This window comes from Lepidochelys olivacea, assembly GCF_965140295.1.
Source record: "Lepidochelys olivacea isolate rLepOli2 genome assembly, chromosome: 14".
Classification (NCBI taxonomy): domain Eukaryota; kingdom Metazoa; phylum Chordata; order Testudines; family Cheloniidae; genus Lepidochelys; species Lepidochelys olivacea.
In genome coordinates this window covers 42,664,342-42,691,891 of record NC_140424.1, presented here as the reverse complement: position 1 = coordinate 42,691,891, position 27,550 = coordinate 42,664,342, and the positions used below count along the sequence as shown (strand labels likewise).

General features: G+C 49.4%; 2 protein-coding genes across 5 annotated transcripts; both read left to right on the top strand.

The window, feature by feature from the left end:
• Positions 1–341: 341 nt before the first annotated feature.
• Positions 342–9,693, top strand: LOC311530748 (uncharacterized protein). Of its 2 annotated transcripts, none has more exons than XM_084647616.1 (5): positions 342–509; positions 2,979–3,059; positions 3,732–3,858; positions 7,049–7,147; positions 7,512–9,693. In XM_084647616.1, the coding sequence occupies exons 2-5, from the start codon at positions 3,018–3,020 to the stop codon at positions 9,329–9,331; spliced, it is 2,088 nt and encodes a 695-aa protein (XP_084503742.1). In that variant the 5' UTR covers positions 342–509; positions 2,979–3,017; the 3' UTR covers positions 9,332–9,693. The 2 variants fall into 2 exon arrangements, with proteins under 2 accessions (XP_084503742.1, XP_084503741.1); XM_084647615.1 differs by having other exon boundaries at positions 7,509–9,693.
• Positions 9,694–17,388: 7,695 nt separating this feature from the next.
• LOC311530750 (uncharacterized protein) lies at positions 17,389–27,265 on the top strand. Of its 3 annotated transcripts, XM_084647620.1 has the most exons (6): positions 17,489–17,620; positions 19,579–19,660; positions 20,328–20,416; positions 21,096–21,222; positions 25,188–25,286; positions 25,648–27,265. In XM_084647620.1, the coding sequence occupies exons 2-6, from the start codon at positions 19,621–19,623 to the stop codon at positions 26,880–26,882; spliced, it is 1,590 nt and encodes a 529-aa protein (XP_084503746.1). In that variant the 5' UTR covers positions 17,489–17,620; positions 19,579–19,620; the 3' UTR covers positions 26,883–27,265. The 3 variants fall into 3 exon arrangements, with proteins under 3 accessions (XP_084503745.1, XP_084503744.1, XP_084503746.1); XM_084647619.1 differs by lacking the exon at positions 19,579–19,660 and having other exon boundaries at positions 17,389–17,620; positions 25,651–27,265; XM_084647618.1 differs by lacking the exon at positions 19,579–19,660 and having other exon boundaries at positions 17,393–17,620.
• Positions 27,266–27,550: the final 285 nt, after the last annotated feature.

Here is a 27,550-nt window from a genome sequence, read left to right as displayed (position 1 = left end):
CCCGGCTCGACACCTGCCCCCGGGGCACGTCCCGACGCGGGGCAGAAGCCGCCCCTCGGCCTGCGGCGCCCCCGGGAGCCCCAGCAACGGGCCGCGGGGGGGCGGGGGCGGGTGTGAGAGGCGCCGGGTGGGGGTTGGGCCGGAGGGACTCAGGCTGGTCCCGGCACCTGCCTGACCAAAGCGAGAGAAGGCGGAAGCGACCTGGGGCCTGCTGGGAGATGTAGTTCCTGACTCTCCCGCGAGCGGAAGTGACGTTTTATCGGGGAGGACGCCTCTCCCAAGGCGGGGAAGCGCTTTGTGCTGCTCCAGCTCTGCGCATGCGGAAATGCAGGTGGGCGGAAGTCGCGCTTGCGCAGAGGCAGAGCTCACCGGCTGCTGCGGGAGCGGGCTGAGCGGCAGGGTCTGTGCCGGGGCGACCTTCATTAACCCCCCCGCGCCCGGCCCGCGCCCTGCTCCCGCTGGGGCCGCCCCGGGCCCTGCCCGCCCCGCTGCCGAGCTGCCGCCTCCAGGTACCGGAGCGAGCCCCGGGGGCGGGGCGGTGACGCTGCCCCAGTGTCCGCGGGGACCCGGCCTCGGGCGGCGCCGGGACCTGCTCCCGGGGGGGGCCGCGCCCGGGGGGGCTCGGAGCTGCTGTCCCAGCGGGAGCCCAGCGCCCCCCGGCGGGGTCTGGACGGGGCAGCGGGTTAAGGGGCGAGGCTGGGAGACCCCGACCCCGCGGGGCCGGGCTGGGGGGCCGCTCTCTGCCGGCAACAGGGCCCGGGCAGGCCCGGGAGGGGACGGGGGCAGCGAGCGGCCCCCCCCGGCGGCGGCCCGGCCCCAGGCTGCGGCCAGGAGCTCGTTCCTCCGCGGGGCCGCGTCCTGCCGCACCTGGGAGACGCCTCGGGGCTGCCCAGCCCCAGGGGAGCCGCAGCCAGGCCCTGCCCCGCGCCGCCGGGACCGGGGGGGCTCCTGGGGGGGTCCGGGGGGGGCCTTGAACGGTGCCTGTGCAGCCTCAGGAAACCCCCGGGGGAGAAGGGGGGGCGGGAGGTGAGTGAATTGGATCCTTTCCCTGCTGGTGCCTCTCACACCCTGATACAAATTCTCTCCAGTTCTTCCCCTTTTCTCAAATGTCAATTTAACATCTCCGGTGTGGGGGATTTTCCCACCCATTTTATCTGCAGCGATTTGTCCGTGTCTAGGTGAGAAGGTGCCCCCACTGCTGCCCCCTTCCCTCACCCAGGAAGCCTTCCCGCTTCTCCTCCGCCGCCACCCTCTTAAATCGCCTCCTGAAATGGCTCCCTGCTGCCCGTGTGAATGGTGGCAGACGGGGAACCATCACTTTCTGTTTATGTATTGCACAGTCATATAAAATCTAGTCAAACAGTCCGTCTTTTCCAACTAGTTATTTCATAGCAATATAAAATTCCCTCTGATCTTGGTCTTTTTCTCTCATGTTATCAATTACTTTGTGACACGTATTCTTTGCAGATCTCAAACATTGTTATGAAATATCCTAAACATTTGCCCCACTTTTTCTCTAGTTGTCTATTTCTCATTGAATATGCCCTGAGATTTTCCCTGTCTCCCTTAATTATAAAATACTAAGTAAACCTCAGATTTACACCTTTTTCTCAGATTCTTCAACATGGAAATAAAATGTTTGCAACTGTTGCCCATTTTCTCTCTATTCATTTTTCAAAGATTGATGTGAAATACACTCGGATTTTATCTCTTATCAACGAGTGATATAAAATCCCTCTGCTTTTCCACTTTCCTCTCTCTAATTTGCAAAATGGGAGGAGAGGGGTCCCAGGCAAAGGGCATGGCAGAGGCTCTGGGAGCTGCTACTAAATTTGTGCCCCGAGTCCTTCTCCTAGATCTGGGGGGTGAGGGAGGTGGGAAGGGGGTTAGCACTGCTACACAGTGACCTCTTCCACAGCATTCTGGACTCATCCAGAGTCACTGTATGGAATGACAAGGAGTTTCTCCAGATGAACAGTGGGGCAAATGAAATTAGCAATTCTCCCTGTGAGAAGGTGCTCTCATTACCTGCTCTCCCCAGAGAGCTAAAAGAGGGAAGGCTGCTCAAAGGCTCTGTTCCTCTCTCCTAAGGATATTGGGGTTCAGCTTCCTGGGTCAGACGCTGCAGCCTCCATTGTGACCCGGGAGACCAGGTTTAGCAGCTGCTGCAACCCTAGCGGGGCTTCTGTGCTGGGAAGTTACCTTAATTAATGCTTCTTCTCTGCCCGGCCCAGGTGCTGACTTTCTCCAGGTGGTACTAGCCCCTTGGGGCAGACCTGGGCTCTGTTAATACAAATTCTGAGCCACAAACTTCAGGTAACTGAAAGACATAAGGGAAAGTGCTGGGGACTGGCAAGAAAGTGACTCTGCACAAACAGCCCCTCCTCATTTCTCCTCCCATTAGCAATTGCCAGGAGAAAATCCAGCGGTGGGATTGCAAAGAACCCAGGAATGGGACTTTCCCAGCTAGAGAGGCAGGGAGAGAGGACAGGGGAAGGAGAGACTGAAAGGGGCAGTGGTAGAAATGAGTGGGAAGAGAGATTTCCAGCTCTAGTCCACCCAGACACATGTGTTGCAACATCCCTGGGCAGAATCACTTTCCAGTGAACAAGAAAAGGATCAGACCGAGGAAAAGCCAGTTCCTGACTCCATATTCCCCCTGCTCGGTTGTGGCTGCCGTGGGGTCCATGTCTGAGGGAATCCCCCACAGTGACTCCTTTGGTTCTGCTCTTTTTAGCATTGTGTTCAGAGACTTTGTTACGGAGTGGAGGGAGGGAGAGGGGAGGTTAAAAATGTCTCTGGGGGCTTAGCCTGGCAGGAGGGGCCAGGTCTACACTGTAATAAAGAGATCAAGCATTTTTCCAGCATGGCAGAATCTAGGCTATCTGTCTGCAGGGAAAGGGCCCTGGGGGAATTCTGATGTGAAATTAACTAAAGCCTGTTCGAAACCCCCACAATTACACTTCTCGCCCTCCCAGGCTGCAGAACGACATCCATGTTTCACTCCAGCTCCTCCCATGGGACAGGGAAGAGAAATGGCTGCAGTGGAGCCAGCTCAGGTAGGGATTATTGGGGAGTTTTGGGTGGGATCCTTCTGGAGGGAGGGGGACAGCAAATACACCAGAGACGAGAAGGTTTGCGCAGTCTGGTTTGGAGGTTGGTCTGGGGCAGGAAAGCCACAAGGTGGCGAAAGGGAGGAGGACAGGAGGTGGCAAACCTCCTGGGAGTTATTGAATAAGTGGCCTAGATTCTGGGACCAGACCCATGGGATTGGGAGGTGGAAATGCTCTAATTTGTAGAACAGAAAATAACCCACCTACATGGGACTAGGAAACCTAACCAGACTCATAGTTCGGCAGCCTGACCTGACTAACCAGTGGGTGCCATGAGATATGAAGGTGGCATCCACCAGTCAGGCTTAGGGGAGATTCCCTTCCCTTCAAATCCAGCTCCTTGCATTGAGGAGCGTGTTAGACTTCCTACCAGGGAGCTCTCCCTGGATTCTGCTGGGGGCTCCATCTCCTGTATCAGTCTGTGGCTAGTAGGTGTGTGATGGATCTGGTGGGAGAGAGTAGGGGCTCTGTCTTCATCCCTGGTGGTTCCAGGATGCTCTGAGCGAGGTGGGGGTGGGACTCTGACCGTGATCCACCCAGAGCTTCCATTTGATTGGCTTGTCTCCCACACAAAGAGAGGGGCAGCAGGTACTGAGTGTTGGATTTTTGCTCTCTCAGGGTCCGGTGACCTTCGAGGAGGTGGCTGTGTATTTCACCAGGGAAGAGTGGGCTCTGCTGCACCCTGCTCAGAGAGCTCTCTACAGAGATGTCATGCAGGAGAACTATAAGAATGTGAACTTGCAGGGTAAGGATTCCTGTCCCCTCAGTTCTTGGAAGGGGAAACGAAGAGATACGGTTCATGCCACTCCTCAATGGCATCTCTGCTCTGTCCTGTTTCAGCATCACCCCAATATGTCAGTAACACACACACACACACAACCAGAGACCTTCCCCTGCTGAAGAACACTTTGGGAACAGAGCACAGGAGGACTAACGCACAGTGTCAGATATCTCTTTTTGCTCAAATAAAACTGGGCTTAGGTCCAGCATAACCAACAGAAGCTTCCTAGCCCCGGCCTTCTCTGAAACCCTGAGCCTACTCCACGGGGACCAGAATGTGCTTGGGGTGTAACAAGCAGGCTGCTGGAGTGAAAGCTGCTGGTCCAGGGTTACTTATCACACAGACACTCAGATGACACAAATCCTCACTGGTCTGGATTGCACTGCAGCGTGCAAAAATGGCTTATGTTGGTAGTGAAACTTCCTGAGACATGGAGAGTCTTGCTTCTCCATCCACACGTGTGATAGCCACAACCTCTCTTCTCTGCAGGTTCACTGGATTTTTGATTACCTCATTGTCACATGACCCTGATTCTTATCTTTCACATTCTGCTTATCTAAACTAATTAGCATCTGTTGCTCCTGAATTATAGCTTTTAATTTCCCAGTGTTCTCCACACCCAGGGATTTTCCTACTCCCTCCCGTTACACTGGGCTCACTAGATTCCCTAGTACATAAGAGCGGCCACGCTGGGTCAGACCAAAGGTCCATGTAGCCCAGTGTCCTGTCTTTCAAGAGTGGCCATGATTTTATACACATCGCTCATATCCCCCTTTCGTCTCTTTTCTAAGCTGAAAAGGCCCAGTCTTTTTATTCTCTCCTCATACGGAAGCTCTTCCATACCCCTAATCATATTTTTTCCCTTTTCTGAACCTCTTCCAATTCTTTTTTGAGATGTGGAACCACATTTGCATGCGGTATTCAAGATCTGGGCGTACCATGGATTTATAGAGAAGCAATATGATATTTTCTGTCTTCTTATCGATCCCTTTCTTAATGATTCCCAACATTCTGTTTCCTTTTTGACTGCCTCCTTACCTAGAGGGAACGTTTTCAGAGAATGCTCCACAAGGACTCCAAGATCCCGCTCTTGAGTGGAAACAGCTAATTTAGACCCTATCATTTTCTATGTATTGTTGGGATTATGTTTTCCAATGGGCTGCAATACATGCTGTCCTGACATCTAGTACTGCTGAGCTCCTGCATTCAGTAATATCCCTGCCCTTTCCCCCAGAAATGTGCATCTTGCACTGTCCAGCACACTGCTGAACAAAGCAAATTCATACAAAGTCTGTCATTTCATCAGTGGAAAATGACATGCACCAGCCTCGTTATTCCAGATGGAGTTTTCAACACACTTTAATCCAAACACACTGGTTAGATAAAACAATAAAACCAAATTGTTAAATACTGAAAAAAAAACATTTTAAGTGACTACAGGTAATGAGGCCTAAAAGTCAGAATTGTTTACAAAAGAAATGCAAGATAAAACACAAACTAACATCTAACTTAACAAGCTAAAACGGATTCAAAGCAAATGTTTCTCTCACCATATGTTGAGACAGGCTGGTGTCTGTCCTTTCTGCCAGGACTCCCATAACCCGCTCCTGCCACCCAAGGTCAGTTCCTCAGGAGTTGTCATGAACAGAGGGAAAGGGGGGAGAGAGAGAGAGTCTCAAGCATTTTTCTCACCTCTTTTTAGAGTTCAGTCCTTTGTACTAGAAACAACTTCAGTTCTCAGCTGAGTGATGGTGACAGGCTGTCTGTGGTCAATAAGAGCTTCAAGTGGTCCCTTTGAAGGAATGTACATGTCTTCTTCACACCTTCCCACTGCCGGAAAATGGCTATTTGACCAGCTGTTTGCCTTGCTGCCTCTGAGGGAACTGGTCTGTGGGTGTTCCCCAAAATTATAACTTTTTAGAAATATCATACAGGAAAATCTCATAACTTTACTTACAGTGTTGCTCCACATTTTAACAGGAGGATAATATTCAGTAGATTACATGATTTCAAATGATATCTCACAAGCCATACTATGTCCCAAATTGATCATAATTTTCCGGAAGAGTGAACATAGGGGTACAGACTGACACAATGTCTGTCTGTGTTTCTTCCCAGCCGATATGTGGGTATTTGGCATCTTAAAGGACCTGGGGAGCTGGTCCTGGGAATTCACTGGTTTACTAAGTGTGACACTATGTGGAATTGTGAGAGACTTTTTTTTATTAATTATTATTTTATTATTAATACCAATATGATAAAATTGCAATGAGTCATGCTAGATGTGCCATGTAAGCTGTCAGTGAAAATGTTATGATTTTCCAAGTATGATGATTTTGTTTCTGTTTGTATCACCTTTGTATTGTGAGATATAGAGATGTAGGGTATATTTGTATTTCCAGACTTGTGTAGTGTTTCTGGGTGACACCCCCAGACATATTGGCGTCAGCACTGCCTAGCCTGTTCGATGGCCCATCCAGGGTCATCAGCTGTACAATGAGCCCATGGAAAGAACCAAGGAGATACACCTATTGAGTCAGCAAGACATGCAAACGTGCGCCTGTGTACTGAGAACTCCAAGGCTTTTCCATGCCATGTGCTTTGAAACTTGTGTTTGGGGCACAGGAAGTACAAGCCACATGGCAAAAGGCATATAAAGGGTAGCTGCATCATCTCCCTTTTGTCTTCAATCCCTCTTCCTACCTCTGGAGCAACTTCTCTACAAACTGAAGCCTTGAACAAAGGACTGAATGACCCATCCAAGCTGTGTGGATGTGTTTCAGATGGACTTTGAAGTCACTAACTCACTAACTAACCTCTCACTGCAATGGACCTAGGGGCTGACTGGGAGTCAGAGAACTGGAATGCAATAAAGGGGGCTGCGTGATTTCTTTTTTCAGCTTCTCATTAACCAGTGTGGGTGATGAGAAGCAGTTTGTGACTGGTCGGTGAGTTTAACTTCAGCGTTAACCACCAGTTTGGGGAGCATATGCTATCCCTTTTTCAGCCTGCTCTGACCTTGGTGTTTTCAGTGAGGGACTGCCCCAGGCACACCACCTCACACTAAGCACTGAAGTAAAATTAATAGAATATTTATTTATGACAAAGTCTTGTGACATCAACTGAAGTCCTTTGTTTTCTTTCTTCTGAGCAGAGTTTCCACTTTCCAAACCTGATGTGATCTCCCAGCTGGAACAAGGGGAAGAGCCATGTGTCCCAGAGGAAAGAGAGATCCTGAGAGCTCCCTGCACAGGTGAGGAAACATTAAACCAACTCAGAATCTATAAGTGCCTGAAGGAACCATCTGGGATGCCCTACAAAGTCTTGGGAGGTCTCTCAGTTCATTATTGTCTCTAGCAGGGGACGTATCCTCAGGGTTAATATAGCTCATGGCTTCCTATCGATCCTAGCAGACACCAGGCAGAAGTTTCCTCCCTTCCCCCTGTGAATTTGGATGGGATGTGAAGGCTGAATTGATCCCCCTCCTCTCTCCTATTTGGTGGAAGAGTTTGGGGGAGTTCAGGACCTGATTTTTATTTGACCCCTCTCCACCACTTGTTTTCGTTTGGTCTTCCCCTTTCCATCCCTGTTTGACGTTTCTGTCTCTATGACAGCAGGTGAGGCAATGCTCTGTGAGAAGGAGGAGCAGAATTCTCATCAGGAAAATGGTGAACAAGTGGATAAACACAGAGAATTATTGCAAAGATGGAAAAGGAATGTGTCCAGGAGTCATGAGCAGGGAAAATCCTTTGCGATTCATCACAGACCAGAAGGAGAGCAGGGAAACCAGCCATTGGAGAAAATGGGTAAATTTATTTCCTGTCGGGGAACTCAGCAGGGCCTCAAGGAAACCACAACCCAGCAGGAAATCCTCAGGACAAAGAGGAAAAATACATGCAGTGAGTGTGGGAAAAGCTTCACGTTCAGCTCAGCCCTTTCTAATCATCAGAGAATCCACTCAGGGAAGAGGCCCTATGAATGCAGTGAGTGTGGGAAAAGCTTCACGAGCAGCTCACCCCTTTCTAATCATCAGAGAATCCACACAGGGGAGAGGCCTTATCAATGCTGTGAGTGTGGGAAAACCTTCATTTGGAGCTCATCCCTTTCTTGTCATCAGAGAATCCACACAGGGGAGAGGCCCTACGAATGCAGTGAGTGTGGGAAAACCTTCACTTGCAGCTCAGCCCTTTCTAATCATCAGAGAATCCACACAGGGGAGAGGCCCTTCGAATGCAGTGAGTGTGGGAAAACCTTCACTTGCAGCTCAGCCCTTTCTAATCATCAGAGAATCCACACAGGGGAGAGGCCCTTCGAATGCAGTGAGTGTGGGAAAAGCTTCATTAGGAGCTCAGCCCTTTCTAACCATGAGAGAATCCACACAGGGGAGAGGCCCTACAAATGCAGTGAGTGTGGGAAAAGCTTCATTCAAAGATCACACCTTTTCCAACATCAGAGTGTCCACACAGGGGAGAGGCCCTATGAATGCAGTGAGTGTGGGAAAACCTTCACTAGCAGCTCAGCCCTTTCTAATCATCAGAGAATCCACACAGGGGAGAGGCCTTATGAATGCCGTGAGTGTGGGAAAACCTTCATTTGGATCTCATCCCTTTCTTGTCATCAGAGAATCCACACAGGGGAGAGGCCCTACGAATGCAGTGAGTGTGGGAAAAGCTTCAGTAAAAGCTCAGGCCTTTTTCTGCATCAGAGAATCCACACAGGAGAGAGGCCCTACAAATGCAGTGAGTGTGGGAAAAGGTTCATTCAAAGATCAGGGCTTGTTGATCATCAGAGAATCCACACAGGGGAGAGGCCCTATGAATGCAGTGAGTGTGGGAAAACCTTCATTACGAGCTCAGCCCTTTCTATTCATCAGAGAATCCACACAGGGGAGAGGCCCTATCAATGCAATGAATGTGGGAAAAGCTTCACTAGCAGGTCAGCCCTTTCTAATCATCAGAGAATCCCCACAGGGGAGAGGCCTTATGAATGCCATGAGTGTGGGAAAACCTTCATTAGGAGCTCAGCCCTTTCTAATCATCAGAGAATACACACAGGGGAAAGGCCCTACAAATGCAGTGAGTGTGGGAAAAGCTTCATTCAAAGATCACACCTTTTCCTCCATCAGAGAAACCACACCGGGGAGAGGCCCTACGAATGCAGTGAGTGTGGGAAAAGTTTTATTCAAAGATCAGGCCTTGCTGATCATCACAGAATCCACACAGGGGAGAGGCCCTACGAATGCAGTGAGTGTGGGAAAAGCTTCATTAGGAGCTCAGGCCTTTCTAATCATCACAGAATCCACACAGGGGAAAGGCCCTACGAATGCAGTGAGTGTGGGAAAAGCTTCACTCGAAGATCAGGCCTTTTTCACCATCAGAGAATCCACACAGGGGAGAAGCCCTGTCATAAATATAAAGGGAAGGGTAAACACCTTTAAAATGCCTCCCTGCCAGAGGAAAAACCCTTTAACCTGTAAAGGGTTAAGAAGCTAGGATAACCTCGCTGGCATCTGACCAAAATGACCAATGAGGAGACAAGATACTTTCAAAGCTGCGGGGGGGAAGAAACCAAGGCTCTGTCTATGTGATGGTTTCGGCGGGAAGAGAAAAGGAATGGAGTCTTTGAACTTAGTAAGTAAGCTAACTAGATATGTATTAGATTCTGTTTTGGTGAAATGGCTGATAAAATAAGCTGTGCTGAATGGAATGTAGATTCCTGTTTTTGTGTCTTTTTTTGTAACTTAAGGTTTTGTTGTTGAATCTGATTACCCTGTAAGGTATTTACCATCCTGATTTTACAGAGGTGATTCTTTTACTTTTTTCCTTCAATTAAAATTCTTCTTTTAAGAACCTGCTTGCTTTTTCATTGTTCTTAAGATTCAAGGGTTTGGGTCTGTGTTCACCTTTGCAAATTGGTTGGATTTTTATCAAGCCTTCCCCAGGAAATGGGGTGTAGGGTTTGGGGAGGACTTTTTGGGGAAAGACGTTTCCAAGCGGGCTCTTTCCCTGTTATATATTTGTTAAATGCTTGGTGGTGGCAGCAATGAAGTCCAAGGGCAAAAGGTAAACTAGTTTGTACCTTGGGGAAGTTTTAACCTAAGCTGGTAAAAATAAGCTTTGGAGGTTTTCATGCAGGTCCCCACATCTGTACCCTAGAGTTCAGAGTGCGGAAGGAACCTTGACAGGCCCTGGGAATGCCGTGAGTGTGGGAAAAGCTTGACTCAAAGATCAGAACTTTCTAATCATCAGAGAATGCACACAGGGGAAAGGCCCTACAAATGAAGTGAGTGTGGGAAAACCTTCTCTTGGCACTCAGTCCATGTTAGGCATCAGACAATCTGCAAGGGAGATCAACACCATAAAAACCTCTAGGGCTATCAGTACTTTTTTTCTTTAATACTTTTCCTGATTCCTACATAGTAACTTGGAATGCTGTTTGAACTGTTTGCTGCACCGTTATCCCTCACCTTATCCCGATGAGTGCCCCAATTTTGCCTTTTGCAGTTCGCAGTTGCAGGTGGATCAATTTATCCTTTTTATTGTCCCATGAGTAATTTGAGTGTGCGCTTCCTATCAGGAAGCGGGGAGCATCACATTTCTACCATTCCTCCTATTGCAAAGTTATTGTTAATCACCAATGATACAGATTGTGTCATTGCCAGTTGTTCTCATGTTGCTCTGGGTTTTGCTGAAGAGCAGTTATGTTGGGAACTTTTCAAATGATATGTAAATGAAGAGAAGCAGGGGCCGGAACAAAAAGTGTCATTTCGCACCCCCCCCTTATTTAGATCCTAGTATACTGAAAATGTTGAAAATAACATACCTGACTCTTGAGACAGCGCTGAGTGAAGTGTGTTTGAATGGATCAGAGGAGAATGTGCTGGGAGAATCTCTTGTCCTGATTCTGAATAATCAGATGTCACCTGCTCTGGAATTTCACTTGACACTTTCACTGTCATGTATTCTCTCTCTCTGATGTGGTTTCTGTCTGTCCTGAGGGCTGTTTGCTCACCCAATTGGATATTAGTTCAGTTTGATATGATGGAGCTCAGATCTATTGGAGAATTTCAGACAAATGACCGTTTGCTAAAGTGGTCATTCCTCACTTCAGCTTTCCTTTTCCCCCATCCCTCCATGATGACATGGAGAAAGTTCAAGTGCAGTTCTGTTAACATGAGAGAACTCTCCAATTTACTGGACATGCTAACTAAGAAACAGCAGTGATTTTAAAATCTCCACTTTTTCAACAGCAGAACCCCATCTAACTGAAGGAAGTACATATGATCACAGTGTAGTTCAATTGTTGAAGTCAATATTGTCTCAGATGATTTGGGGAGAGAATTCCACCGTAAGTGGTTTTGAACTAGGCAGAATGCCCATGTATTTGGTTCCCAAATCATGTGTAACCCAGGCCCTACAAAAGATCTCTCCTAGTTAACCCTATGTGATGAGGAATCCTGCCCTTCGTGACACAGATGTTGAAAAAATAGAAGTGGGTTTTTTGTTGAATTCATCCTTTGTATGTGCTAAAATGTGTATAAAATCAGTGTTGGCAATCTAATAGCTGCAGAAAAATGGCTATTTTTGAATAGAATCTCCAGCTCTGGTAATGGAGATTCTGATCCTGCCCTGTATCCAGTCCCTTGCCTGAAACTGTGCCACCAAATTAAAGAAAAGCTGGGCATGTTTTGGGGAGCCATTCCTCACTAACACTATTGATATTTTGAGTGGTTTCGTAAAGGATTCTACTTCAGAGAAGTGTAAATTTACCCTAACCAAGGCCAAGGATTTGGAAAGAACTGGGGTGAAAAGAGTACACACTCAGTTCTTGGTTTCTACTCCAGAAAAGGAATGACCATTGTCATTTTAGTATCTTCTTGTTCCTTTCATAGAATCATAGAATATCAGGGTTGGAAGGGACCCCAGAAGGTCATCTAGTCCAACCCCCTGCTCAAAGCAGGACCAATTCCCAGTTAAATCATCCCAGCCAGGGCTTTCTCTATTTTTTTGTCCTGGCCTTTCTGTTCTATCAGAGTGGGACAGTATAGCTCAGTGCATGCGTGACAAAAGCTCATTGGTGCCAATTGGCAAAGGAGTCACTTGTTTACAAGCAACTCCTGTCTCAGACCTGACAAACTCACCACACCGAATACACTGGTTTTATGACATTTATCCAGGAAGCATAGCAGTGAGATCTCTACGGAAAGCTTGTAAATCATTGTCAGGGGATCTTCTGCTGTGGGTCGCTCTCCATCGCTCCTGTTGAAGCTGCTCAAGTTTGGTTAAATCATTGGAACTGGGAATTTATACCCTGATCTCCCAGGTGGGTGCCCTGACCACCAGCCTGCAGCATCACTCTCCTGGGCACAATTAATGTTTAATGATTTATGCAAAGTGGAACAGCGCCAGCAGGGGCAATTGAGACTGCCCCACCCAGGGCACCCAACTGGGATGTAGGAGACCTGGGTGCTCCTCGCTGCTCCTATCAGATAGAGATGAGATTTGAAGTCAGGTCTTCTACTTGCTGACTCAGTGCTCAAACCACTGAACTCGGGCATAGAACAAGGGTTCCACCTCCGGTGGAGTTAGGTGGGCAGGGCTGACCAGGCTTAGGTGCCCAACTGACGGCAGCCAACAGGAGGCACCTAAGTCCCTTTGTGGCAGAAGGCTTGGGCCACCCCTGTCCTTAGCTGTTTTGACTGGCTGGCTCCAGCAGCTCTCTGTCCAGCACACTGGCTTTTGTGGATCCAGCCCCTCATAAGAAAGGCACCCAGGGCTCCCCCAAAAAAGCTGTAAGGGGTTGCACAAACTGACCATTTCTCTGCATTTAACCCCCCTCCCTGAACGAGCAGGTCCCTTGTCTCACCTGCGAAAGCCAATAGAAGTAGCAATTTTATCATTTCTAGACACCATCTGAGTCTCAGCTGCAAGCCTTACTTCTCCCGGTAATGTCAAACACCAATTCCTCTCCAGCATCCTCTTCCCATGAAGAGTTAGGTTTTATGTGAAGATTGGCTTGGTTTCGTTAGGGTGACTGTCTCTGAGCTCTCTTCACCCACTCCTGCACCCCAGTTCCTCACTGAGACACTAACCGGCCCAAAGCAATGGTCAGTAGCAGCCTTGGTGCCCAGGGATGTGGTCTCAGAGCTGGGATGGCCAAAGCCCAGCACAGGGTGTGACCACTGTGAAATGAGTTATTTCAGGACACAGAGAAAACACGCCCCTGTAGCAGTCAGGGAATCATGTTGTAGGTCCCAGAAGCCAAACAAAAGGTTGGTGGCGGGGGGGGGGAATCGGATATGGGGCCTTTCCCGTCTCAGGAGTGTTGACTCCAATTCACCCTCAGGGTTGGGGGACTGGCTGGCCCAGAGGGGCGGGGAATGGATTTGGGGCCTTTCCATAGAGAGCGTGCCGGCTCTGATCCGACCCCAGGGAAGGGGGCTGGCTGGCTGGCTCAGGGGTACAGGAATGGGATAAGGGGCTTTACCCTACTGGGACACTGGCTCCAATCTAGCACCAGGGTTGTGGGCTAGCTGGCTCATGAAGGTGGGGAACAAGGTATGGGGCCTTTTCTCTCTGGGCCAGGAAGGAAAGGATATGTGAATTAATTTACTTCTTCCCCCTGCATCCCAGCCAAGGAGCATCCTAGTATGTCTTTGCTTTACGCTGGGTGTCTGTGAAGCTCCTCGAAGTATTTAGGGCTGAATTCTGCTCTCCCCCGAGTTTACAGATTCCCTTGGCTTCTATGGAGTCACTCCTGACTCTCACCAGTGCGAGAGGAGATTCATACCTTTAGCGTAGAGCAAGGGTTCTCAAACTTTTCTTTCTGCGGACCACTTGAAAATTGCTGAGGGACTCAGCCGACCACTTAATGATCTTTCCAAAAGTCATTTGTACCATTAGCTAACTATTGTAAAGCTAACCCTCTTGCATACATATTATCTGCACACATCGTGCAGTCTTAAGATGCTAAACAAATCTGTGAGTCAACTAGAAATAGTCATGCTCTCCTTGTAAATATTAATACTGTCCTTTCCAGTATCTGCAAAGATTGTAAGAGGCATTCACTCAGGCTTATACAATTTCTCTGTGATGTCCACTCCAAATTTGACTAATGTTTTACACACATAGCAGAGTAACAATAAGTAATAAAGCGACACAAACGGCAAAACAAACCCACAAACAAACAAGTGACAACACTGAGAATACGAAGGGAAGCGAAACATCCAGTGGTTGGTTTGGGGGATTTTAAATGAGTGTTGAGGACCCACACGGTGGAAGTGCAACAGAGCCCTGGAGAAACAGGAAAAGTTCAAGGTCTCCTGGTTTCACATTGTGCGCATGTGTCACCAACTCAAAAACCATTTTTACAAGCCCTGGGGCACATATACACATGGCTTGGGGTTTGCAGACAGATCCCTGCTTCAAAGAGCTTACAAATAAGGTTTTTATCCTACAAAACACCTGGCAGGAACCCAACCAAATCGAGTGCTGATGGGGACTCAAAAGTCAATGGAAGTACTCCGAGGCTCAAAGCAGGGGTGGGCAAACTTTTTGGGCTGAGGGCCACATCTGGGTGGGGAAATTCTATGTGGGGCAGGGGGCTGGGGTGCAGGAGGAAGTGTGGGGTGTGGAAAAGGATTAGGGGTGCAGGAACAGGCTCGGGGCAAGAGATTGGGGCAGAGGAGGTGTGTGGGGTGTATGAGGGTGCTCAGGGAAGGGGGTTGGGGTGCAGGAAGGGTGCAGCAGGGGGCTCAGGGCAGGGGGTTGGGGTGCAGGAGGGGTTTGGGCTTCGGCCCGGCACCACTTACCTAAAGCGGCTCCGGGGTGGCAGCGGCAGGGAGACAGCCCTGGCCTCGCACCGCACTGCTCTGGGTGAGGAGGGGTGGGGAGATGGAGTGGGCAGCCTCTCGGCAGGGGGCTGGGGGGAGATAGGCAGGCAGCTTCTGGGCTGGCCCCAGGGAGCTGCTGGGGGGAGTATGGGCCAGGGGGTTTCTCAAGGACCGAGCCAGCCATCTTCAGCCCACCGTGGGTTCTCCCCAGGATCTGTGTTCCTCCTCTAGCCAGGAGAAACCAGCTGCAGACCCCTTTAGTGCTGGGCAGGGGGACAAACAAAAGGATGTGGCTCCTTTAAGAAAAGTTTGCCCTTGTGTCTGATGAGTGAACTTGGGCTGGGGCCAGCAGCTCGCCCCCTTCCCGGGCTCTGTCCAGCCAGTCGGGTGCGCCAGGTGTAGTGTAGTAAATTGCTCTGCACAGATATGTGCTACTTACCGGGTACTGAGCCGTACATCTGCTGAAGCCGCTGCCCTTCACCCTGCCCTTCTTAGCCGTAAGATTCTGCGGACGGCTTTTGACAGGGGTTAAAAAGTAGCCAAGCGGGCGAATCGGTGCATGGGGTTGGCCAGGGTCTGAACAGGGGGCGGAAACTGACTGGTCAAGAGGGTCAAGCAGCTGGAGGCAGCATTAGGAGAGGGGCTAAAGGGAAAATCAGGGATGGAGGGGAGGAGGCAGAGTTAAGCCCAGGAGCGAGGCGCTGGCAGAGGGTGTCAGAGGGCAAAACCCGGCCCAGGCAGGGGCACAGGGGCAAGCAGTTACCCCAGTGGGACTGAGACACCAGGGCTTGCAAAATAGTTTTTTGGGGGGGAGGGCGAGAGGCTTTTTTATTTCCCCTCTCCCAGGCAGAACCTCTCAGCATCGGCTTCCCAGGACTGGGTTCTCAAAGGCACAGGACTGAGTTCATAAAGGCACAGGCATCCCCATGCCTAGTCAATACATCTCCTCTTTGTCTGATGTAACCTACTGAGGCTCTGTCTACACTGCAAATTTCAAAGGGCTGTCGCGGGTGCCAGTGCTCCTGGAATCCACCTCGACGAGGGGATTAGGTCCGAGCACTGGGAGCCGAGCCTGTCCACACTAGCGCTTTAAAGCACTCAAACGTGCTGCGCTCCGTGAGGGGGAGGGGGTAATTTTTCACGCCCCTGAGCCAGCAACTTAGAGCTCTTTAACTTGCCAGTGTAGATAATCCCTGAGACTGAATTCAGTGAAACATGGTACAGATATCCCCTCAGAAACAAAGAATCCCTTATCACTGTATCTGAATGCATCGAGTCTCATAGCAGTGTCCCAAGTTGTCTAATCTGCTGCTGGGATTCCCTGAATTTTTCATTCTAATTTTTTCTTCTCATTTTTAGAGCAGATGTTTATTCTGTTCAATCATCTGACTTCCACTCTGACTGAATTTCTGGCCTAGTGTGAAAACTTTGTTTTGAGTCAATCCACCAGTGCTGTAAATATTGGTGGTCAGACCAATAGTCCACCTAATCTAGTATCCTGCCTTGTGACAGTGGCCAATGCCAGGTGCTTCTAAGGGAATGATCAGATCAGTCAAGCACTCATTGAACCATCCCATTGTCCACTCCCAGCATCTGGCAGTCAAAGGACGGTTTAGGGACGTGCAGAGCATGGGCCCGCATCCCTGATTATCTTGGCTAATAGCCAATCTACTTATCCTGGGGGACTGATCGAATTCTTTGCTAATATATACCTTATGCCAGATGGTTGATGCAGGGTATTGTTGCAAAACTTAAGACCTACTGACTGTGTTTAGCCAACCTGTATGCATGTTTGTATGTTTGTATGTGAGGCTAGAAATATTGAGCATGTCCCTGTATTTAAAATGTGCTCTCTTGGATGGGGCCAGACAATGTGAGCGGCTTATTAAAGGAATGCAGAAACACGTAAAGATTATCCCAGGCACTGTGCCTCTGAACAATGGGGACTACTTGACCAAGATCAGATACCTCTATACAGTGGGTGCTGCTTGACCCAGGTCACAGCAAAAGAGCCTTCCAGAAAGTGGGGGGAAGAAAGAAAAGGTGGACAATGAGAGCCTACAAGGAGAGCCGGAAACACCTCAGGTACAAAGACTGCACGGTGAGAAATGATTGACCCAGCAATCTGGATGATGGGAAGACAGACAGCTCAGCTCAGCTCAGCTCACTGCGAATGAGAAGGATCTGACATTATCAACCCACGAAGAGTAATCCAGGTGTGTCTAACATGTCTTGTGTCCCCATTATGCAGACAGAGGCCTTTTTCTCACCGCTCATAAAACTAATGAAGACAACAGGAGACAAGTTCAGTTTTCACAGCGATGACAAAGGCTGAAGAAAATGTCTCAAAAATTAAGTGAGAGAGCAATGAGGTGACAGGGGAGTACCACTGTTCTGAGCGTAATTTTGGTGGTGATACCTGCGGCGCCCCCGGGAGCCCCAGCAACGAGCCGCGGGAGGGGGGCGGGTGTGAGAGGTGCTGGGTTGGGGGAGGGGCCGGAGGGAATCAGGCTGATCCCGGCACCTGCCCGGACCGAGGCTGCAGAAGGCGGAAGCGCCCCCGGGGCACGCTGGGAGATGTAGTTCCTGACTCTCCCGCGAGCGGAAGTGATGTTCGATCGGGGAGGACGAGCCGCGCTGGTGCGAAGCCGTTGGCGCCTCTCCCAAGACGGAGAAACGTTTTCTGCCTCCCTAGCTCTGGGCATGCGCAGATGGAGGCGGGCGGGAGTCGCGCGTGCGCAGAGGCAGAGCTCACCGGCTGCTGCGGGAGCGGGCTGAGCGGCAGGGTCTGTGCCGGGGCGACCTTCATTAACCCCCCCGCGCCCGGCCCGCGCCCTGCTCCCGCTGGGGCCGCCCCGGGCCCTGCCCGCCCCGCTGCCGAGCTGCCGCCTCCAGGTACCGGAGCGAGCCCCGGGGGCGGGGCGGTGACGCTGCCCCAGTGTCCGCGGGGACCCGGCCTCGGGCGGCGCCGGGACCTGCTCCCGGGGGGGGCCGCGCCCGGGGGGGCTCGGAGCTGCTGTCCCAGCGGGAGCCCAGCGCCCCCCGGCGGGGTCTGGACGGGGCAGCGGGTTAAGGGGCGAGGCTGGGAGACCCCGACCCCGCGGGGCCGGGCTGGGGGGCCGCTCTCTGCCGGCAACAGGGCCCGGGCAGGCCCGGGAGGGGACGGGGGCAGCGAGCGGCCCCCCCCGGCGGCGGCCCGGCCCCAGGCTGCGGCCAGGAGCTCGTTCCTCCGCGGGGCCGCGTCCTGCCGCACCTGGGAGACGCCTCGGGGCTGCCCAGCCCCAGGGGAGCCGCAGCCAGGCCCTGCCCCGCGCCGCCGGGACCGGGGGGGCTCCTGGAGGGGGATCCGGGGGGGCCTTGAACGGTCCCTGTGCAGCGTCAGGAAACCCCCGGGGGAGAAGGGGGGGCGGGAGGTGAGTGAATTGGATCCTTTCCCTGCTGGTGCCTCTCACACCGTGATACAAATTCTCTCCAGTTCTTCCCCTTTTCTCAAATGTCAATTTAACATCTCCGGTGTGGGGGATTTTCCCACCCATTTTATCTGCAGCGATTTGTCCGTGTCTAGGTGAGAAATTGTTCCCTGAGTCGATTCCCAAAACATGGCTGCCCCTGGAGTGGGGATGGGATGAGACGCCTCTTCTCCGCCAGGGTGGGGGAAGCGAGGAGCAAGTGTCCCCCGTGGAGACTGCCCAGACCCCGGTTTCCCAATCCCACTTGCTGGCCCCAAACTGCCAACACAGTTGCCCCCAGCTATCCATTGACCCTCACCTGCCCACCCCCCACTGCTGCCCCCTTCCCTCACCCAGGAAGCCTTCCAGCTCCTCCTCCTCCTTTGCCCTCTTAAATTGCCTCCTGAAATGGCTCCCCGCTGCCAGTGTGAATGGTGGCAGACGGGGAACCATCACTTTCTGTTTATGTATTGCACAGTCATATAAAATCTAGTCAAACAGTCCCTCTTTTCCAACTAGTTATTTCATAGCAATATAAAATTCCCTCTGATCTTGGTGTTTTTTTCTCATGTTATCAATTACTTTGTGACACATATTCTCTACAGATCTCAAAGATTGTTATGAAATACCCTAAACATTTGCCCCACTTTTTCTCTAGTTGTCCATTTCTAATTGAATATGCCCTGAGATTTTCCCTGTCTCCCTTAATTATAAAATACTAAGTAAACCTCAGATTTACACCTTTTTCTCAGATTCTTCAACATGGAAATAAAATGTTTGCAACTGTTGCCCATTTCCTCTGTATTAATTTTTGAAATATTGATGTGAAATACGCTCCAATTTTACCTCCTCTCAACAACTGATATAAAATCCCTCTGATTTTCCACTTTCCTCTCTCTAATTTGCAAAATGGGAGGAGGGGGGTCCCAGGCAAAGGGCATGGCAGAGGCTCTGGGGACTGCTACTAAATTTGTGCCCCGAGTCCTTCTCCTAGATCTGGGGGGTGAGAGAGGTGGGAAGGGGGTTAGCACTGCTACACAATGACCTCTTCCACATCACTCTGGACTCATCTTTTCTGAAATCTGGTTTCATTGAGACCATTGTTAATCCAGAGTATGGAAAGACAAGGAGTGACTCCAGATGAACAGTGGGGCAAATGAGATTAGCAAGTCTCCCTGTAAGGAGGTGCTCTCATTAGCTGCTTTCACTAGAGAGCTAAAGGAGGTAAGGCTGCTCAAAGGCTCTGTCCCTCGCTCCTAAGGATATTGGGGTTCAGCTTCCTGGGTCAGACGCTGCAGCCTCCATTGTGAACCGGGAGACCAGGTTTAGCACCTGCTCCTACCCTAGCGGGGCTTCTGTGCTGGGAAGTGACTTTAATTAAAGCATCTTCTCTGCCCGACCCAGGTGCTGACTTTCTCCAGCTGGTACTAGCCCCTTGGGGCAGACATGGGCTCTGTTAATACAAATTCTGAGCCACAAACTTCAGGTAACTGAAAGATCTCAGGGAAAGTGCTGTGGACTGGCAAGAAAGTGACTCTGCACAAACAGCCCCTCCTCATTTCTCCTCCCATTAGCAATTGCCAGGACAAAATGCAGCCGTGGGATTGCAAAGAATCCAGGAATGGGACTTTCCTAGCCAGAGAGGCAGGGAGAGAGGACAGGGGAAGGAGAGACTGAAAGAGCCAGTGGTTAGAAATGAGTGGGAAGAGAGATTTCCAGCTCTAGTCCACCCAGACACATGTGTTGCAGCATCCCTCGGCAGAATCATTTGTTCCAGTGAACAAGAAAACGATCAGACAGAGGAAAAGTCAGTTCCTGACTCCATATTCCCCCTGCTCAGTTGTGGCTGCCATGAGGTCCATGTCCGAGGGAATCCCCCAGAGTGACTTCTTTGGTTCTGCTCTTTTCTAGCATTGTGTTCAGAGACTTTGTTATGGGGTGAGGGGAGGGAGAAGGGAGGTTAAAAATGTCTCTGTGGGCTTAGCCTGGCAGGAGGGGCCAGGTCTACACTGTAATAAAGAGATCAAGCATTTTTCCAGCATGGCAGAATCTAGGCTATCTGTCTGCAAGGAAAGGGCCCTGGGGGAATTCTGATGTGAAATTAACTAAAGCCTGTTCTGAAGCCCCCACAATTACGCTTCTCACCCTCCCAGGCTGCAGAACGACGTCCATCCTCCACCTCAGCTCCTCCCATCCTCCCATGGGACAGGGAAGAGAAATGGCTGCAGTGGAGCCAGCTCAGGTAGGGATTATTGGGGAGTTTTGGGTGGGTTCCTTCTGGAGGGAGGGGGGCAGCAAATACACCAGAGACGGGAAGGTTTGCGCAGTCTGGTTTGGAGGTTGGTCCGGGGCAGGAAATCCATAAGGTGGAGAAAGGGAGGAGGACACGGGGTGGCAAACCTGCTGGGAGTTATTTAATAAGTGGCCTAGATTCTGGGAACAGACCCATGAGGTTGGGAGGTGGAAATGCTCTAATTTGTTGAACAGAAAATAACCCACCTACATGAGACTAGGAAACCTAACCAGACTCATAGTGCGGGAGCCTGACCCGACTAAGCAGCGGGTGCCATGAGATATGAAGGGGGCACCCACCAGTCAGGCTTAGGGGAGATTCCCCTCCCTTCATATCCAGCTACTCGCACTGAGGAGCGTGTTGGACTTCCTACCAGGGAGCTGTCCCTGGACCCTGCTAGCGACTCCATTTCCTGCATCAGTCTGTGGCTAGTAGGTGTGTGATGGATCTGGTGGGAGAGAGGAGGGACTCTCTCTTCTTTCCCTCACCCTGGTGGTTCCAGGATGCTCTGAGCGAGGTGGGGGTGGGACTCTGACCGTGATCCACCCAGAGCTTCCATTTGATTGGCTCCTCTCCCACACAGATAGTGGGGCAGCAGGTACTGAGTTTTGGACTTTTGCTGTCTCAGGGGCTGGTGACCTTCGCGGAGGTGGCTGTGTATTTCACCAGGGAAGAGTGGGCTCTGCTGCACCCTGATCAGAGAGCTCTCTACAGAGATGTCATACAGGAGAACTATAAGAATGTGACCTCACTGGGTAAGGATTCCTGTCCCCTCAGTTCTTGGAAGGGGAAATGAAGAGATACGGTTCACGCCACCCCCCAATGGTATCTCTGCTCTGTCCTGTTTCAGCATCACCCCAATATGCCAGTAACACACACACACACGACCAGAGACCTTCCCCTGCTGAAGAACACTTTGGGAACAGAGCACAGGAGCAGTATCGCACAGTGTCAGATATCTCTTTTTCCTCAAGTAAAACTGGGGCTTAGGTCCAGCATAACCAACAGAAGCTTCCTATCCCCGGCCTTCTCGGAAACCCTGAGCCACCTCCACCCGAACCAGAATGTGCTTGGGGTGTAACAAGCAGGCTGCTGGAGTCAGAGCTGCTGGTCCAGGGCTACTTATCACACAGACACCCAATGCGTCCTTGAATGCTGGCTGGGGGTATCCAGACAGGGGAGCTCCAACAGCAGAACATTGAATCTCACCCAGGATTACAGATGACACAAGTCCTCACTGGTCTGGATTGCACTGCAGCGTGTGAAAATGGCTTATGGTGGTAGTGAAACTTCCTGAGAAATGGAGAGTCTTGCTTCTCCATCCGCACGTGTGATAGCCACCACCTCTCTTCTCTGCAGGCTCCTTGGATTTTTGATTATCTCATTGTCACATGACCCCAATTCTTATTTTTCACATTCTGCTTTTCTAGACTAATTAGCATCTCTTGCTCCTGAATTATAGCTTCTAATTTCCCAGTGTTCTCCACACCCAGGGATTTTCCTACTCCCTCCCGTGACACTGGGCTCACTAGATTCCCTAGTAGATAAGAGCGGCCACACTGGGTCAGACCAAAGGTCCATGTAGCCCAGTGTCCAGTCTTTCGAGAGTGGCCATGATTTTATAGACCTCTCTCATATCCCCCTTTCGTCTCTTTTCTAAGCTGAAAAGGCCCAGTCTTTTTCATCTCTCCTCATACGGAAGTTCTTCAATACTCCTAATCATATTTTTTCCCTTTTCTGAACCTCTTCCAATTCCAGTCTATCTTTTTTGAGATGTGGCAACCACATTTGCATGCAATATTCAAGATGTGGGCGAACCATGGATTTATAGAGAAGCAATATGATATTTTCTGTCTTCTTATCCATCCCTTTCTTAATGATTCCCAACATTCTGTTTGCTTTTTGACTGCCTCTGCACCTTGAATGAACGTTTTCAGAGAATGCTCCACAAGGACTCCAAGATCCCACTCTTGAGTGGAAACAGCTAATGTAGACCCTATCATTTTCTATGTATAGTTGGGATTATGTTTTCCAATGGGCTGCAATACGTGCTATCCTGACATCTAGTACTGCTGAGCTCCTGCATTCAGTAATATCCTTACCCTTCCTGTTCCCTTTCTCCACTGAACCCCACCAGCCCATGTTTACTGTTCCCGGCTTCCCCAGGACTGACTCATTGTCTCTGGACTTTTCTGTCAGCAAGAAGCAATGCCAGGGAGACTTGCCCTCTGTCTGGAGTCTTCTATTTCTGGAACATGGATTTACTTTCTCTGTTTTCGGAGACTATTTGATATTGAGTGTCTGTGTCTGTTTTCGGAGACTCTTTGAAATTGAGTGTCTGTGACGTTAACCACAGTACAATCTGGACTGTTGAACAGCTGTTTCCCCTCAGTTCCCCAACCTGCGGTGCCTTTTACACTGCTTTACTGTGAGAACAGCCACTCCTGGGCAGTTAACACGCAGTCTCCAGCATGTAACTCGCTCCCAGCTTCACAGTATTGACTGCTGCTAGGCAGCGATGCTCAAATTACAGTACACCACGGGAGAACCTCAGAAAATTCTCTGCTCCCAGACTTTCCCCTAGAAATGTGCATCTTGCATTGTCCAGCACACTGCTGAACAATGCAAACTCATACGAAGTCTGTCATCAGTGGAAAATGACATGCACCAGCCTCGTTATTCCAGATGGAGTTTCCAACCCCCTTTAATCCAAACACACTGGTTAGATAACCAATAAAACCAAATTCTTAACTACTGAAAAAAAAAAAGATTTTAAGTGACTACAGGTAATGAGACCTAAAAGTCAGAATTGTTTACAAAAGAAATGCAAGATAAAACACAAACTAACATCTAACTTAACGAGCTAAAACGGATTCAAAGCAAATGTTTCTCTCAGCATATGTTGAGACAGGCTGGTGGCTGTCCTTTCAGCCAGGACTCCCCTAACCCGCCCCTGCTGCCCAAGTACACTTCTTCAGGAGTTGTCATGAACAGAGAGAAAGGGAGCAGAGAGAGAGAGTCTCAAGTATTTTCCTCACCTCTTTTTATAGTTCAGTCCTTTGTACTAGAAACAAATTCCGTTCTCAGCTGAGTGTTGCTGACAGGCTGTCTGTTGTCAATATGAGCTTCAAGTGGTCTCTTTGAAGGAATGTAAATGTCTTCTTCACACCTTCCCACTTCCGGAGAATAGCTGTTTGACCAGCTGTTTGCCTTGCTGCCTCTGAGGGAACTGGTCTGTGGGTGTTCCCCAAAATTATAACTTTTCAGTAATATCATACATTAAATCTCATATCTTTACTCACAGTGTTCCTCCACATTTTAACAGGAGGATAACATCAAGTAGATTATGTGATTTCACATGATATCTCACAAGCCATACTATGTCCCAAATTGATCATAATTTTCCAGAAGAGTGAACATAGGGGTACAGACTGACACAGTGTCTGTCTGGATGTGTTCCCAGCCGATATGTGGGCATTTGGCATCTTAAAGGACCGGGGGAGCTGGTCCTGGGAATTCACTGGTTTATTTAGTGTGACACTATGTGGAATTGTGAGACTGTTTATATTATTAGTATTTTATTAATACCAATATGATAAAATTGCAATGAATCATGCTAGATGTGCCATGTAAGCTGTCAGGGAAAATGTTATGATTTTCCAAGTATGATGATTTTGTTTCTGTTTGTATCACCTTTGTATTGTGAGATATAGAGATGTAGGGTATATTTGTATTTCCAGACTTGTGTAGTGTTTCTGGGTGACACCCCTAGACATACTGGCGTCAGCACTGCGTAGCCTGTTCGATGGCCCATCCAGGGTCATCAGCTGTACAATGAGCCCATGGAAAGGACCAAGGGGATACACCTATTGAGTCAGCAAGACATGCAGGGGTGCGCCTGTGTACTGAGAACTCCAAGGCTTTTCCGTGCCATGTGCTGTGAAACTCTTGTTTGGGGCACAGGAAGTATAAGCCACATGGCAAAAGGCATATAAAGGGTAGCTGCATCATCTCCCTTTTGTCTTCAATCCCTCTTCCTACCTCTGGAGCAACTTCTCTACAAACTGAAGCCTTGAACAAAGGACTGAATGACCCATCCAAGCTGTGGCTGTGTTCCAGATGGACTTTCAAGCCACTAACTCACCATACTGCTAAGAACCTGATATATAGATTTCAGACTGTACCTGACTGCTTTCCCATTTTGCTTCTTTCTGTCTTTCTTTTCTTTAAACCTTTAGTTTAGATGCCAAAGGATTGGCTGGCAGCATGGTATTTTGGGTAAGATCCAAATCTATCGTGACCTGGTACTGATGCTAACCCCTTGGGATCAGAAGAATATTTTGTTTGTGAGCAGAGTTTTTAAATAACCTCTCACTGCAGTGGACCTAGGTGCGGACTGGGAGTCAGAGAACTGCAATACAATAAAAAGGGCTGTGTGATTTCTTTTTTCAGCTTCTCGGTAACCAGTGTGGGTGATGAGAAGCAGTTTGTGACTGGTCGGTGAGTTTAACTTCAGTGTTAACCACCAGTTTGGGGAGGATATGCTATCCCTTTTTCAGCCTGCCCTGACCTTGGCCTTTTCAGTGAGGGACTGCCCCAGGCACACCAGCTCACACTAAGCACTGAAGTTAATAGAATGTTTTTTAATAGAATGTTTTTTTTTTTATGACAAAGTCTTGTGACATCAACTGAAGACATTTGTTTTCTTTCATCTGAGCAGGGTTTCCAGTTTCCAAACCTGATGTGATCTCCCAGCTGGAACAAGGGGAAGAGCCATGGGTCCCAGAGGAAAGAGAGATCCTGAGAGCTCCCTGCACAGGTGAGGAAACATTACATCAACTCAGAATCTATAAGTACCTGAAGGAACCATCTGGGATGCCCTACAAAGTCTTGGGAGGTCTCTCAATTCATTATTATCTCTAGCAGGGGTCATATCCTCAGGGTAAATATAGCTCATGGCTTCCTATAGATCCTAGCAGACACCAGGCAGAAGTTTCCTCCCTTCCCCCTGTGAATTTGGATGGGATGTGAAGGCTGAATTGATCCCCCTCCTCTCTCCTATTTGGTGGAAGAGTTTGGGGGAGTTGAGTACCTGATTTTTATTTGACCCCTCTCCAGCACTTTTTTTCGTTTGGTCTTCCCCTTTCCATCCCTGTTTGAGGTTTCTATCTCTATCACAGCAGGTGATACAATGCTTTGTGAGAAAGAGGAGCAGAATTCTCAGCAGGAGAATGTTGAACAAGTGGATAAACACAGAGAATTATCGCAAAGATGGAAAAGGAGCGTGTCCAGGAGTCATGAGCAGGGAAAACCCTTTGCGATTCATCACAGACCAGAAAGAGAACAGGGAAACCACCCAGTGGAGAAAATGGGAAAATTTATTTCCTGTCGGGGAACTCAGCAGGGCCTCAAGGAAACCACAACTCAGCAGGAAATCCTCAGGAGAAGGAGGAAAAATACATGCAGTGAGTGTGGGAAAAGCTTCACGTTCAGCTCAGCCCTTTCTACTCATCAGAGAATCCACACCGGGGAGAGGTCTAATGAATGCCGTGAGTGTAGGAAAAGCTTCAGTAGCGGCTCAGCCCTTTCTACTCATCAGAGAATCCACACCGGGGAGAGGCCCTATGAATGCCGTGAGTGTGGAAAAAGCTTCACTCAAAAATCAGTCCTTTCAAATCATCAGAGAATCCACATAGGTGAGAGGCCCTACGAATGCAGTGAGTGTGGAGAATGCTTCACCAGGAGCTCAGACCGTTCTGTACATCAGAGAATCCACACAGGGGAGAGGCCCTATGAATGCAGTGAGTGTGGGAAAAGCTTCACTAGGAGCTCAGCCCTTTCTACTCATCAGAGAATCCACACAGAGGAAAGGCCCTACAAATGCAGTAAGTGTGAGAAAACCTTCATTTGGAGCTCAGCACTTTCTAATCATCAGAGAAGCCACACAGGGGAGAGGCCCTACAAATGCAGTGAGTGTGGGAAAAGCTTCATTCGAAGACCAGGCCTTTCTAAACATCAGAGAATCCACACAGGGGAGAGGCCCTATGAATGCAGTGAGTGTGGGAAAAGATTCATTGAAAGATCAGGCCTTTTTCAGCATCAGAGAATCCACACAGGAGAGAGGCCCTACGAATGCAGTGAGTGTGGGAAATGCTTCACTCAAAGATCAGCCCTTTTTCAGCATCAGAAAATCCACACTGGGGAGAGGCTCTACGAATGCAGTGAGTGTGGGAAAAGCTTCATTCAGAGATCAGCCCTTTTTCGCCATCAGAGAATCCACACAGGGGATAGGCCCTACGAATGCAGTGAGTGTGGGAAAAGCTTCACTCAAAGAGCACACCTTTTCCAGCATCAGAGAATCCACACACGGGAGAGGCTCTGCAATAAATATAAAGGGAAGGGTAAACACCTTTAAAATCCCTCCCTGCTGGAGGAAAAGACCTTTCAGCTGTAAAGGATTAAGAAGCTAGAATTACCTCGCTGGCACCTGACCAAAATGACCAATGAGGAGAAAAGATGCTTTCAAAGCTGCATGGGGGGAGAAACAAAGGTTCTCTCTGTCTGTGTGATGCTTTTGCCGGGAACAGAAAAGGAATGGAGTCTTAGAACTTAGTAAGTAATCTAGCTAGATATGCGTTAGATTCTGTTTTGTTGAAATGGCTGATAAAATAAGCTGTGCTGAATGGAATGTAGATTCCTGTTTTTGTGTCTTTTTGTAACTTAAGGTTTTGCGTAGAGGGATTCTCTGTGTTTTCAACCTGATTACCCTGTAAGGTATTTACCATCCTGATTTTACAGAGGTGATTCTTTTACTTTTTTCCTTCAATTAAAATTCTTCTTTTAAGAACCTGCTTGCTTTTTCATTGTTCTTAAGATCCAAGGGTTTGGGTCTGTGTTCACCTATGCAAATTGGTGAGGATTTTTATCAAGCCTTCCCCAGGAAAGGGGGTGTAGGGTTTGGGGAGCCTTTTTGGGGGAAAGACGTTTCCAAGCGGGCTCTTTCCCTGTTATATATTTATTAGACACTGGGTGGTGGCAGCAATAAAGTCCAAGGGCAAAAGGTAAACTAGTTTGTACGCTGGG